General features: G+C 38.9%; 1 protein-coding gene across 1 annotated transcript; it reads left to right on the top strand.

Annotated features, from left to right (window-relative positions):
- The first annotated feature begins 257 nt into the window (after window positions 1–257).
- On the top strand, window positions 258–6831 carry LOC108144644 (NPC intracellular cholesterol transporter 1 homolog 1b). Its single transcript, XM_017269690.2, has 6 exons — window positions 258–1582; window positions 2171–2472; window positions 3035–3991; window positions 4463–4872; window positions 5208–5362; window positions 5859–6831. The coding sequence occupies exons 1-6, from the start codon at window positions 392–394 to the stop codon at window positions 6609–6611; spliced, it is 3768 nt and encodes a 1255-aa protein (XP_017125179.1). The 5' UTR covers window positions 258–391; the 3' UTR covers window positions 6612–6831.
- The last annotated feature ends 6361 nt before the right edge of the window (window positions 6832–13192 follow it).

The following is a 13192-nucleotide window of genomic DNA, read 5'->3' on the forward strand; positions in this document are numbered from 1 at the left end:
TTAATATCTAATCGTTTTTGGATCGCCAGTAGCTAGGTGATCGCCCACGTTGATCCCCGTGAAGATAAGACCACTTGGCTGTCCATTAAGCCTGCTCCAACACGAAATCCAAACGAATTCAGAAGCTTATCGCGGCGTGATAAGGCCCGGTGAAATAAAAACGGAGAAAGAAAACCCAAAAAAGTCAAAATCTAATCGGTGGTGGAGCACTCCAGCCGATTTCCGATATAGCCAGCCCACCATCCAATGTGTAAATAGTCAGTGGATTTTGTAAAGTTTGATTCAGTTAGTGGCGTGCTGCCGGCGCGAATTGTTTTCACTCCCTCTGCGATTCCGAGCTATTTGTTTATTTATTTCTTGCTTTTTTTTTTTTTGTTGTTGATTGGTGTGAATGATGAAAGTGCTTGCGTCGTTGATCTTGCTGTGGCTTTCGGCCGGAATAGGAGGAGTTCGGTCGCAGGACGAGGAACTGGGCTGCATTTGGTATGGCCAGAGTCACTTGATCGGTGCCCATTGGCAAAATCTGGCGGATACGCGACCAGCCCGACCGCTAAACAATCCAACCGCGGAGGCCTTGTTCGCCAAGAGATGTCCGCTGCTGTACAAGGAGTACAAGGGTGAAAGCGGCGAGGACGAGCTGAGCCTGTGCTGCGATGCGGCCCAAATCGAGACCATGGATTCGGGCTTGTCGCAGGCCGATGGCGTTTTCGCCAGATGTCCCACCTGTACGCGTAACATGGCCCTGACCGTTTGTGCCATGACCTGTGCCAAGAATCACACGCTCTTCTTGACCGGCACGAATGCCAAGAATCCGAATGACGTAGACTACGTGGAGTATATAGACTATAGGATATCGGATGATACGGTCTCGAGAATTTACGAGAGCTGCGATGGCATTCAGCACACGCAGACCGGCCGACCGGCCATGGACTTGGGCTGTGGTGCCTACAATGCCAAGACCTGCAACTACCGCAGATGGTACCAGTTCATGGGCGATGTGAGCGGCGACTATGTACCGTTCCAGATCAACTACAAGTGGTCGGACGACAGGGAGGAGGGTTCCGAGGAGATCTATCTGGAGCTGAGTCCCTTGAAGTGCGGCGAGAGCTACGAGGATAGTTATGCGTGTGCCTGCATCGATTGTGAGGAATCCTGTCCGCTGACCGATGCGCCCACCAGTCCCGATGGACTCTGGAAGATCGGAGGGCTGTACGGGGTGACCTTTATCCTGGCCCTCGTAATTGGCATCGTTCTCTCGGGACTCATTTGCTGGGGGGCCAGCGGCAGCACCTCGGCGCCCAGTGTCTGCATGCCCACCCTGTTTGGGGAGTTCTTCTACCACGGCTTCCGCATCTGGGGCACCTTCTGCGCCAAGCATCCCGTCCTCGTGCTGGCCCTCTGCTCCTGGGCCATCGCTGGTTTGGCCTACGGCATCCGGTTCATGACCATCACCACCGATCCCGTCGAGCTGTGGGCCGGCGCCGAGAGCCAGACGAGGATCGAGAAGGACTACTTCGATCAGCACTTTGGGCCCTTCTATCGCAACAATCAGATTTTCATCAAGGCCATCAATCAGACCTATGTAAGTGGCAGCAATATCGGAAGCAAACGTCAATGGGTTAAAGGGGTAGAGTCACATCAAACACTAAACAAAAAATGGTCACAATGGCCAAGCATCACTTTGAAACAGATTTGATGAAAATTAGTGCAAAAACATTTTGTGGTTTAAGTGGTTTTTAAGCTATCGGCTTCAAAAGTGCAATTTTGGTGTGATTTTCTGCCAGCAATCAAAACATTGGAAAAATTGAATGCTCCATAAGCTTAGCAAAGTAACACATTCAAAATTTTGGAAATAAATACACATATAATATTTGGGTTAGAATTAATTATATTCGTGCTAATTATTTTACTTTTTAACCAGACTCCGAGTGGTATATGGATTTTATTAAAATTACATTTGGGATACCCTTTATAATTATAAATATAATTATAATATATAATTATAATTATAATTAAGCATTAAATTGGCTAACAAAATGTATAAACTCTGCAATGAAATATTTTGAAATCTGCTTATGAGGCAATATTTTTAAAAAGTGACTCCCATGAAATTTTAAACAGGAAATGTCACGCATGAAATAGATAAAAATATGTTATGAATTCTTTACAGTTCACACACGAAGCGCAAAGTGGCGTGCTGAATTTTGGTCCTGCCTTCGAGTACAACTTCCTGAAGGAAGTCTTCGAGCTGCAGGAAGCGATTATGAAGCTGGGCATGGAGACGAACGAGGGCCTCGATAAGATCTGCTATGCTCCCGTTTTGAGGGCTGGCGAAACAGCAACAGTCGACAGCTGCGTTATCCAGTCGATCTATGGCTATTTCCAACACGATATGGATCGATTCGAGAACTCCTATATCGATAGCAACAACTACACCGTCAACTATCTCAATCAATTGGAGGATTGTCTACGGTGAGGAACTAGATTACTTATGAGATTCACTTATAAACACAGCTGCGGTCAAGATCAAAATAGTATACCTTTTTTAAAAGGTACGGTTCAAAATAAATTTTTTTTTCTTAAAGTTTATACTATAAACTAACTGAGAATAAAATTAAATACTCCATTTAAAGGTAATTTAATATTTTAAACATTTCTAATTTTAAAACCAGTTCTTATAAAACAATTTTGCTTAATCCTATGTGAAGTATAGATAATCGAAATTTAATATCAATTTTCTCAACAATTTTTGATATTTATTTTAAGAGTGAAAATTATCCATTTTTAATTGTCCTAGATAAAGTGAACAAAAATCCAATTCTTTTTTTTTCGTTGTTGTGTTAAGTAATAAGTGAGCTTTAGCAAAAAATTAAAAGAAAATCCTGTTGTGGTTGAAAAGTTAGTTTTTTAAGAATTTCATGTTGTCTAGGTACTATTATTTTACCCGCAACTGTATGATTGAAAACGAATTAAGATAGATATTTCCTTCAAATACCTTATTAAACCCTTATATGTTGTTCTCTACCTTTTTAAGAGTGCCCATGATGGAGGATTGCTTTGGAACATACGGTGGACCCATTGAGCCTGCAATCTCGGTGGGTGGAATGCCCAAGGTCGCGGTGGGTGACGATCCCGACTACATGTTGGCCACCGGCCTTGTGATCACCTTCTTGGGTAAGAATCAAAACGACGTGACCAAACTGGAGCCCAATATGAAGTGGGAGCAGTTGTTTGTGGACTTTTTGCGCGACTACAAGAGCGATCGATTGGATATAGCCTATATGGCGGAGAGATCCATCCAGGATGCAGTGGTGGAGCTGTCCGAGGGCGAAGTGAGCACCGTGGTCATCAGCTATGTGGTGATGTTCGTCTATGTGGCCATCGCCCTGGGTCACATACGCAGTTGTAGCGGCTTTTTGAGGGAATCCCGCATCATGTTGGCCATTGGCGGCATTGTCATTGTCTTGGCCTCGGTGGTCTGCAGTCTGGGTTTCTGGGGCTATCTGGATGTGACGACCACCATGCTGGCCATCGAAGTGATTCCGTTTCTGGTGCTGGCCGTCGGAGTGGACAATATCTTTATAATGGTGCACACGTATCAGAGGTTGGACCACTCGAAATTCGAGACCACCCACGAGGCGATTGGAGAGGCCATCGGCCAGGTTGGTCCTTCGATCCTTCAGACGGCGGGCAGTGAGATGGCCTGCTTTGCCATCGGCTGCATGTCCGATATGCCGGCCGTGAAGACCTTTGCCATGTACGCCGCCATCGCCATTCTGATGGACTTTCTGCTCCAGATCACCGCATTCGTGGCTCTGATGGCCATCGATGAGAAACGCTATTTGGACGGCAGACTGGACTTGTTGTGCTGTGTGAGGAGTGGTGGCAAAAGGACTACAAATAAAGGCGGGGACGGTGTGGACAGACCCAAGGAGGTCGGCATGCTGGAGTCCATGTTCAAGAAATTCTACTCACCCTTCCTGCTGACCAAGTAAGTTGATAACATATTTCAGAAATTTTTAGAGCAACAAATATAATTTTATATTTTCATATATAGCCAAATGTTTTGAATGAAAAACATAGAATTTTCTTAATTATTATAATTGTTTGAGAAGTAGTAAATCGAAATGTTTTGTACTTTATTTAAATATTGCGGGTTTTAGTTATTTTACATTTTTCATTTGACTTTTTTCGGAACTGGTTTAAATATCTTTAAATAAAATGTATTTAAATCAATTAGGAACTATTTCAAATCCTATATCACGTTAATGAAAATATTTGAACATTTAATCTTAAAATTTAATATGCGTTGTATTAAATATAAGATTTCGAATTCAATAGTCAGGTATTTATTCTTACTATTCCATTTTTGTATCAGTGTAGAGTGATTCTTATTAGTGTTTGAGTAAACATTTTAATTTAATCTAATTTCTAATTTTTTTTCCTATTACTCCCATTTCAGACCTGTAAAAGTGACCGTTCTGCTAGTGTTCACCGTGATAACCTGCCTTTCGCTGATGGTGACGCCCTCCATTGAGAAGGGCCTCGATCAGGAGATGTCCATGCCGACGAACTCGCATGTGGTGAAGTACTTCCGCTACATGGTCGACCTGTTGGCGATGGGAGCTCCGGTTTACTGGGTCCTCAAGCCCGGACTCGATTACTCGGAGCCGCTGCAGCAGAATCTCATCTGCGGCGGAGTCGAGTGCAACAATAACTCGCTGTCCGTGCAACTGTACACGCAATCGCGATACCCGGAAATCACGTCAATGGCCCGACCAGCCGCCTCCTGGCTGGACGACTATATCGATTGGTTGTCCATCGTCGATTGCTGCAAGTACAACGTCACCACCGGCGGATTCTGTTCCAGCAGTGAGTACATTAAGTTAAACAGTGAATATTTAATTAAATAATATGGAGGCATATAGATTATATGAAAAAATAGTAAAAGATAAGTTATCTCGAAACATTTTTGCTTTATTCTGATTATTAATTTGCTAACATTTTGTTAGCACATAAAAACCTAGGCACTTTTTTTATTATAACAAATGCTTATCTAAAATAATCAGATCTTATTTGCGTTCTAATAACATTTTTTGTAATATTGACATTATCTTACTAAATTATATTCATTTAATTTTAACATACATTATTTAAATAAAAAAAAAACATTTTAAAAATATAAGTCTCTTCTGCTTTGTTTTAAGACTCAAAGAGCGAAGATTGCCTGCCCTGTGAACGTGGATTTTCAGAAAATGGCCTACGACCTGATGCGGAGACCTTTAGCAAGTATATTCCCTACTTCCTGTTCGATCTGCCAGATGCCGAGTGCGCCAAGGCTGGAAGAGCCTCATATGCTGATGTAAGTCACTTTTTTATTGGTAAAAGAAATTATGAAATACCCAAATATTTAGTTATCATACAAAGTATAAATAAGTGGTAAATGTTTGAGGAGCACAATTTTTAATGATCATAAATTTTGCATTTGCCTAAACATAGATTTTATCATAATAAAACTTAAGATGGTGGTGACATTAAACTATGAAACTTAAAATTGGTAATGCCAAATGCTGAAAATCAAGGAAAATTAATTATTTGCTAACATTGATACAATTGTTACATAGCATATTTGCTATTGAATTTCAAATTGTAAATATTATATTGGAATTGCTATATTTTATTCAAAAATATTTTAATCAATGTGGAAAACACAAGGTTTATAATAGTAGCTATTTGGTTTAAATGCATTCTATATTAGTTAAGTTAAATGTTCAAATATTAAAATCAATTCCCGAAACAGTTAAATAATATTTAAAATAATCTAGAAATAAAACTAATTGTTTATCTTTGATTTACAGGCCGTGATCTACACCATCGACGATGAGGGAATGTCCACTGTACAGGACTCCTATTTCATGCAGTACTCGACCACATCGACCACCTCAGAGGAGTTCTACTCGCAGCTGCGCGAAGTGCGAAGAATTGCGGGGGAGATCAATGCCATGTTCGCAGAGAATGGTGTGGATGCGGAGATTTTCGCCTACTGTGTGTTCTACATTTACTACGAACAGTATCTGACGATCTGGGAGGATGCCATGTTCTCGCTGGGTATGTCGCTTTTGGCCATTTTCCTGGTCACCCTGTTGATAACTGGCCTGGACATCACCTCCACACTGATCGTACTCTTCATGGTCATTTGCATATTGATCAATATGCTGGGCATGATGTGGGCGTGGAGCATTAACCTGAACGCCATATCGCTGGTGAATCTGGTGGTTTGCGTGGGCATCGGTGTGGAGTTTGTGGCGCACATTGTGAGGTCCTTCAAGCGGGCGGAGGGAACTGCCCAGGAGCGGGCTCGTCACTCGCTGAACGTGACTGGGAGCAGTGTCCTCTCGGGCATCACACTCACCAAATTCGCGGGCATCGCTGTCCTCGGTTTCTCCAACTCGCAGATCTTCCAGGTCTTCTACTTCCGCATGTATCTGGGCATTGTCCTGATCGGAGCTGCCCACGGATTGATCCTGTTACCGGTTCTCCTCAGTCTCCTGGGACCGCTGAACAAATTGGGCAGAAGCTCGAGTGCCGAGTCCAACACATCCGCCAACTGATCGGGAATATGAATCGGGAATAATCCCCAAAAAAAAATATATATATTAAAATACATCTGTAGCCCTTAGAGTGTGCCTGTTGTTGTGTGTGTGAGTGCCTGACTAAACCACTTTTTTACGGTCTGATTTTTTGCCATTAGCAGTGAGCTTTCAATGTCAAAGTGGTCGAACAATATTGATAAAGACAATAAAATAATTAAATAATTTATCTTAATCTAAATAAACGAGTTTTCAATCGCTGTCAGCTTTGGCTACCTGAAAAATAAAGAGATTTTTATATCAGGGAGCCAAAATAAATCAGAATTTAACAATTTTAACAGCGATTTTTTTAAATATTGTTTCCAAGAGTATACAAGGTTTTTTTTTGTTTACCAATTTGGTTACTTTTTGTACTCTATGGGCAAAATGAACAATTAAAAAGCTAGGGCGATTTTCATTTATAATCGTCACAAAAAAAAAATATTCATTATCATAATAATACAATTATTATTCATTTTCATATCATTAAAACAATTATTTTTTTTCATAATAATAAGTCAATTTTTAATTTTCATAATAAAATTATGATTACTTTTAATAATAATATAATTATTATTCATTTTCATAATACTTAAATTGTAATTAATTTTCATATTGTGACGATTATGAATGGAATTCACAGAAGTCTTTTAATAGTTGAAAACTGAAAACCAAATTTTTTCGGTCCCTGTAAAATATCCTTAACAACTTTAAGAACTATTGAAATGAAAGTACACTTTAGCCATAGATTATTTAAATTTTCTTAAGTAACACTAAAGAATAGTAGAAGTTGGTAGGCAAATGCCCACTTCATCCAGCCATTAAGGTCGTGAAAATGGAGTTACCCCATTTTTTTTTTGTTTGTTTGTCTATTTCAAAATATATTAATAAAGATAATTTCTTTCTTAAGCTGTACAGTTTGCCCAAGATAATTGTCGGTGGGGGGTTGAGCCCTGGACCATTGTTTATCGTCGTCGCACCTTTGCTTTTTATGGCTTAAAGCAACCAACTGCCGCGTGCGGCGTCAAAACAATAAACAAAAAGCGGGCCGCGATTGTAAGTCGCACAAACCGACGATTTCCAGGGCCCCAGGCAGCTGGGCAACCCCCGTGTTTATCCTGACTCCTTGGTGTCCCGGTCTCTGGTCTCTGGACTCTCGGAAAACACAAAACGTCTTACGCCTTTTGGGCAAAAGTTAAGCTCAGATTTTTTAATGATATTTCCGGGCTCTTTGGGGGAACGCCTGAATGCCCTAACCCCATAAATTTATGATTACTGAACATTACTGAGCAGGACCTTAGCATATTTTTGAGGAGTTTTGAAAAGGAACATGGAAATGTTTTGATAGATTAAATTTATTGTTGATTGTTTTTTTTTTTTTTTTTTTTGGAAAAGTTATAGCCCACTAGACTAGTCACCTAAAAACATTTGATTTGAAAAATTTTTTTGAAAGAATTTTAAATACGTTAAGTAAAAGTAATGAGAATCTCTGTTACTATGTTTTAAAATTTTACAAACCATAAAAACGTTTAAACAATTAATTAATATTTGTTTTCACAAAGAATTGAATAATGTACTGACTTAAAATGTTTTTAGATGTTCAAAAGCTAGAAATTAAAGCTAAAAAAAAAAACAGTTTAATGCTGTTTCAGGTGTAAGCCACTCGGGAAAGGAAACTCACCGCTTCGCCAGGACTCGAAGCGGACGAAAGGAGTAAGTTTTCCTGCTGATGGCTTCCATGTTTTTAACTGCCCTCGCCGCCTGCTGGCCAGTCGAGTGCTCTGCGGCTTATGGAAACCAGACACACACAGAGAAAAGCTGGAAGAGAAGCGTTTAACCCTCAAAATGAGTCGAGTGTTTTTAATTAAAATTAATAAAGTTTAGAGTGGTTTTTCCGCATGCACCGTGGTCACTAGACCAACAATTTTGGTTAACGCAAAAGGGGGGGTGGCTTTTACCCAATCTTAATCACCTAATGAGAAATGTGTGCGGGCATTAAGATTCATGCCTCATCGAGTCGCCGGCACTTTAAGCGGCCGACAATTGAAAGGCATAATTATAAATGTATCAACTAATGCATATGGCAAAATCAATTAGCAATTACCAGCACATCCACCCATTCAGATGAAGTGCAAATTGAGTTGTCCATGTGTGTTTGCACTCGTATTTACACATATTTCTGTGACTGTGCGTGTTCGGGCCAGAATCAGAATCAGTATCTGATTCTGAATCAGAATCAGTATGTTTTTCATCCTCCACTTAATTGCCTTTCAAAGTGCTTTAACAATGCCAAGTGCTGATGCCAAAAATGAACCCAATGAGCCAGAACATCTCGGCCAGAAAATAAACACGTGAATGCCGCCGCTCATCGAATGCCCAAATAGTCTTCGACTATTTTTAGATGCGAAATGCAGAAAATGCGAGTTGAAGTTCGTAAATTGTACATTTTAATTACTATACGAAGTGTTTTCAATTTTTAATGGTAAATGGTACCCTAAGCGATATTTATCAATTAATACAGGATTAATTGGTAATGTTATTAAAAGGCTCCACATATTATATTGAATATATTATGTGTTATAAGCTGTTAGTTTAAAATGTTAAGCAATTATATAAATTAGAAGAGAAATGTTTAATAAATTCTTTTTACACTTCCTTAGATACTTTTATAAATTTTTTCAACAGTTTTCAATTATAGTTGGGATAAAAAAGAAATACATTTGATTAGAATTTTTTTAGAGTAATATACAAAAAATAATTTTAATAGTTGAATTAAATTTAAACATTACACAACAATGTTCTTTAGACATATGTTTATTGTAACACAAAATTTTAAATGGAGCACTTATTTTTGGGAAGAAATATTTTATTGTAGCTGTCCAATATGCTGTATTCCAAAGAACTCTTTATGGGCCATGTTTTCATTCGAAATTTTCAAAGACATCCACTTGCCCGACCCGCAGTCATTTAACACCAGTTATGATCTCTCTCGAGAAGCGTCACTGGAAGAGAACACATAACACATAAACACCATGCTAATGAATAATCCATTAGGAGCATCTTGGCAAACTCGCATAAATCATCCGTGTGGAGCAGCAAAACACACATTTCGCGCAGAAATTGAGGCGAATCAACGAATTAATGTGGCAAGTGTGGCAATAAAAATTTAAATTAATTGATTTCGCGCTGCTCGCGGCATGTGCAAAAGGTCGAAAAATGCAAAAGCGAAACACCGAACACAGAACAGATCCTCTCGAGTGTTTTGCTATTTTCGCACGATTTGTGGCCAATTTAGGCGGCCTGCCATCATGGCCAAAGGCCATAAAGGGCCAAAAGACCAAAAGGCAGCGGCCAGGACTCTTAACCAGGTCATAACTCACGTGCCGACGAGCAAGGCATTAAAATAAAATTTGCGCATATTTATTAATCGGTTATTGGATGCGCGAAAAGGCCGGAAAAGGCGTATTTATCTGTATATCTCCGTATCTGCAATCTGGCCATAAAAGCTCCGGCCAAACAAAAACCCGATTTTCAAAAAGGGAAACTCACTTGGCTGCCCTTAGGGATTGCCTTTCATTTTCAATATTTTTTTTGGCACTTTTGAATAATGCGTTTTTTAATTAGTTGGGGAATTTCGGGATTCGTTTGAGAGTGAAACGGAAATTGGAATGAGATAAGAAGGGGTTTTTCGTTTAAACCAATATACAGTATACCAAGTTAAATCAAAGGCATTTGATTTTGATAAAATATAAATTCAAAAATACCTTTAAAGCTACCGTTTGCAATCACAAAGTCAAATACAGTAAACAAAGTTCAATCAATGCCTTTTAATTATGCAAAAGCTTTTTGAGTATTAAATAAATCTTTAAAAATTCCTTTAAGTTTCTCGTTCACAGTCACAAAGTAAAATATATTTTTAATTAAAGATGTTACTTAAGCAATGTCTTAAAGCCCTTTTATTCTTTTTTTTTTTTTCTTTTTAACCCTTCATCTCGCATTGCAATCTCACTTTGCTTAAGGCAATAATATGTCTTTTACCAGTTTGCATGTCATGCTGTTACACATTCATCTTTTGATTTCATAATCCCCAAATTTTTGAACTCATTGGGAAAAAAATGTTCAATCGTTTTCCATTAGCATTTGTATTTGCTTTGGATTATATACTTTTCTATATATCCACATGCGTTTTTTGTGGGAGCTTAATTAATGCAATTAGCCAAAGTCAGTTGTTGCATTAGGGTCAAATAACAAGGCCTAAGCCGGACTAAGCCGGAGTTTTTTGGACGCCACTGCCATGGAGGACCCCTTCTAAAATTGGTTTTTAATACAAATTAATTACGAAAGAGAAAATTCAATTTTTAGCAGTTCACAATCTGCCAAAACCAAACGCGAAAAAAAAGTTAATTAAAGCGAAGCGCGCCAGCACTCACATAAACACACGGCCACATTTTCAATGATGGAGATGGAATATTTAATTTATTCATTCGCTGACATAAGCCTGGGTCCGGCTTTGGGACTACGGACTACGGACTTCGGACTACGGACCACGGCTAGCCTAGTCCATAGACGAATCAGTAATTTATAAACGTGCTTATAAGCCGCAATCCAATTCGCAATTCCCGTTTTGGCTAAAATTACACTTGCAGCAGGCCAAAAACCCATTTTCAACTGTTTTCCCTCAGTACCGCTCTGCATTTTAGCCATTTCCCTCGTTTTTCACGAATCTAAAATGTTATCAACACTGACAAAATTCAAAACTGGCCAGTTGGCCATGGCCATGGCCGTGGAATTGGCCCAGAGTGTGGGATTTCAGAGGGGCTGGGAAACCCCCAGACGAAAAAAATATAAGGGGGTTTTCGCCAAACTGAAAGCTAAAACTGCAAACTGAAACTGAAGCCAAGCGAAAACGCGTAAGCGAATGAGTTTGGTTTTTCATTTTTTTTTTTTCGCAGCCTATAATGTTTTGTTTTTATTTCTCTCCGAAATTAAATTGAAAATTCATAAAATTTAACCCCAAGCTGTCAAAAAAAAAAAATAATTATTATAAGTTACAATTTAAATAAATAAAAAATTAAGTTATTAAGGATTTAGGTTCTTATAAATGGAAATTCGAATTAAAAAAATAATAACCACTAACTAAATTTAATTGAAATTCTTTTTATATATTTGAGTAATTATAAATAATTATTTAAAATAAAAGAACAATTCTTTGCAATATAAAACTACAAGAAAGTTCATGTAGTTTTTAAAGAAATGCTAAGAATACTTTAAGCCAATTTATGCGTATCAAAAATCCGGAAAACAAATTAATATTATTAAATTCAAGTCACTGCAATTTCAAAAAGTGAGTAATAAATACAATTTTAGCCAGCCCGTAAAATGCAAAGAAAAGATATTAAGGGAAATTCCGAAACCGTTGGTAAATATTTGCCGGGTTTTCTTGCGGCCGGCAGTCGAGTGACAGGCCAATAACAGAAATCAAACAAATTACTGCAGATTAAATCCGAGTTCAGATGACACCGTCGCCTCAGTGGGTTAATGTTTTGCGAGTGTGTGTGTGCGGGAGCGATTGTGTGGGTGTGACAGCAATTTCCAACTAAATTATAACAACAACCTCAACAAATGCGCACAATTTTGAGAAATTTCATGCAAAATGCAGGAGCCAGGACGCAGGACATGCCGCAAAAAGCGGCAGCAACAAAGGCATCAGCATCAGCATCAGCAGCTGGTTGTATTAAATGGCGCACGTTTTCCCCCAATCCCCCAAACCCCCCACCCCATTTTCCCAGCCCGTTGCCCACCGAACATAACGAAAATGTCAAACACACATTTGACCAACACATGGAAAAGCCTGCACAGCATGAGCTCAACAGCAGCCCGGAAAATTCCCCCCACCCCCACATCTAAATGCATTGTCGTCGGGTGGCGAAAGTGGGTGGCGAAAATCATGGAAAGGGTCGTGGGTAGTGGCTCATAAATGCCATGCAAAATGGCAGCCAAGATGGCAATGCAACTATCGATTGATTGGCCTTCGATAGATCGCAACACGCAAGATAATAACTTTTAATTAATTTTTTCCCCAAGTGCTGCGATGAATGTAAGCGAGAATAAAAATTAAAATAATTATTATTATTTTGTTGTGGTGCCACGTAGCGCTAGATAATCCAATTAATGGCATGGTAAACACAGAGGGACACGTGCGCATACACATACCGAAAGGGCTAGGAAGGATGTTCTGTGATCTGCAATAAAACGTTTTTTTTTATTTTCAAATCTCTAACTAACTATAACATTTTTTTTTGTATAAAAACCTTGAAAAGTATGTAGTAGTCAAAAGTTGGAGTGTCATACATCGGCGAATTCGTCTTGAACTTTACAATCGAATGGCGTTCACAGTTTAAAATTTTTTTCATATTTTCAAATTTTCGAAAAAATTATGATGTACCCCCTTATCAAAAATGCAAGAATTGGTCAAAAAATTAATTTTTTCAAAAAATGTATTTATTTATCTAAATCGATTGAGGATGGGTAGTATAGTTTGCCAGCTATACAAAACAGTCATT

Source organism: Drosophila elegans, unplaced genomic scaffold, assembly GCF_018152505.1.
Source record: "Drosophila elegans isolate 14027-0461.03 unplaced genomic scaffold, ASM1815250v1 contig_149, whole genome shotgun sequence".
NCBI classification, from domain to species: domain Eukaryota; kingdom Metazoa; phylum Arthropoda; class Insecta; order Diptera; family Drosophilidae; genus Drosophila; species Drosophila elegans.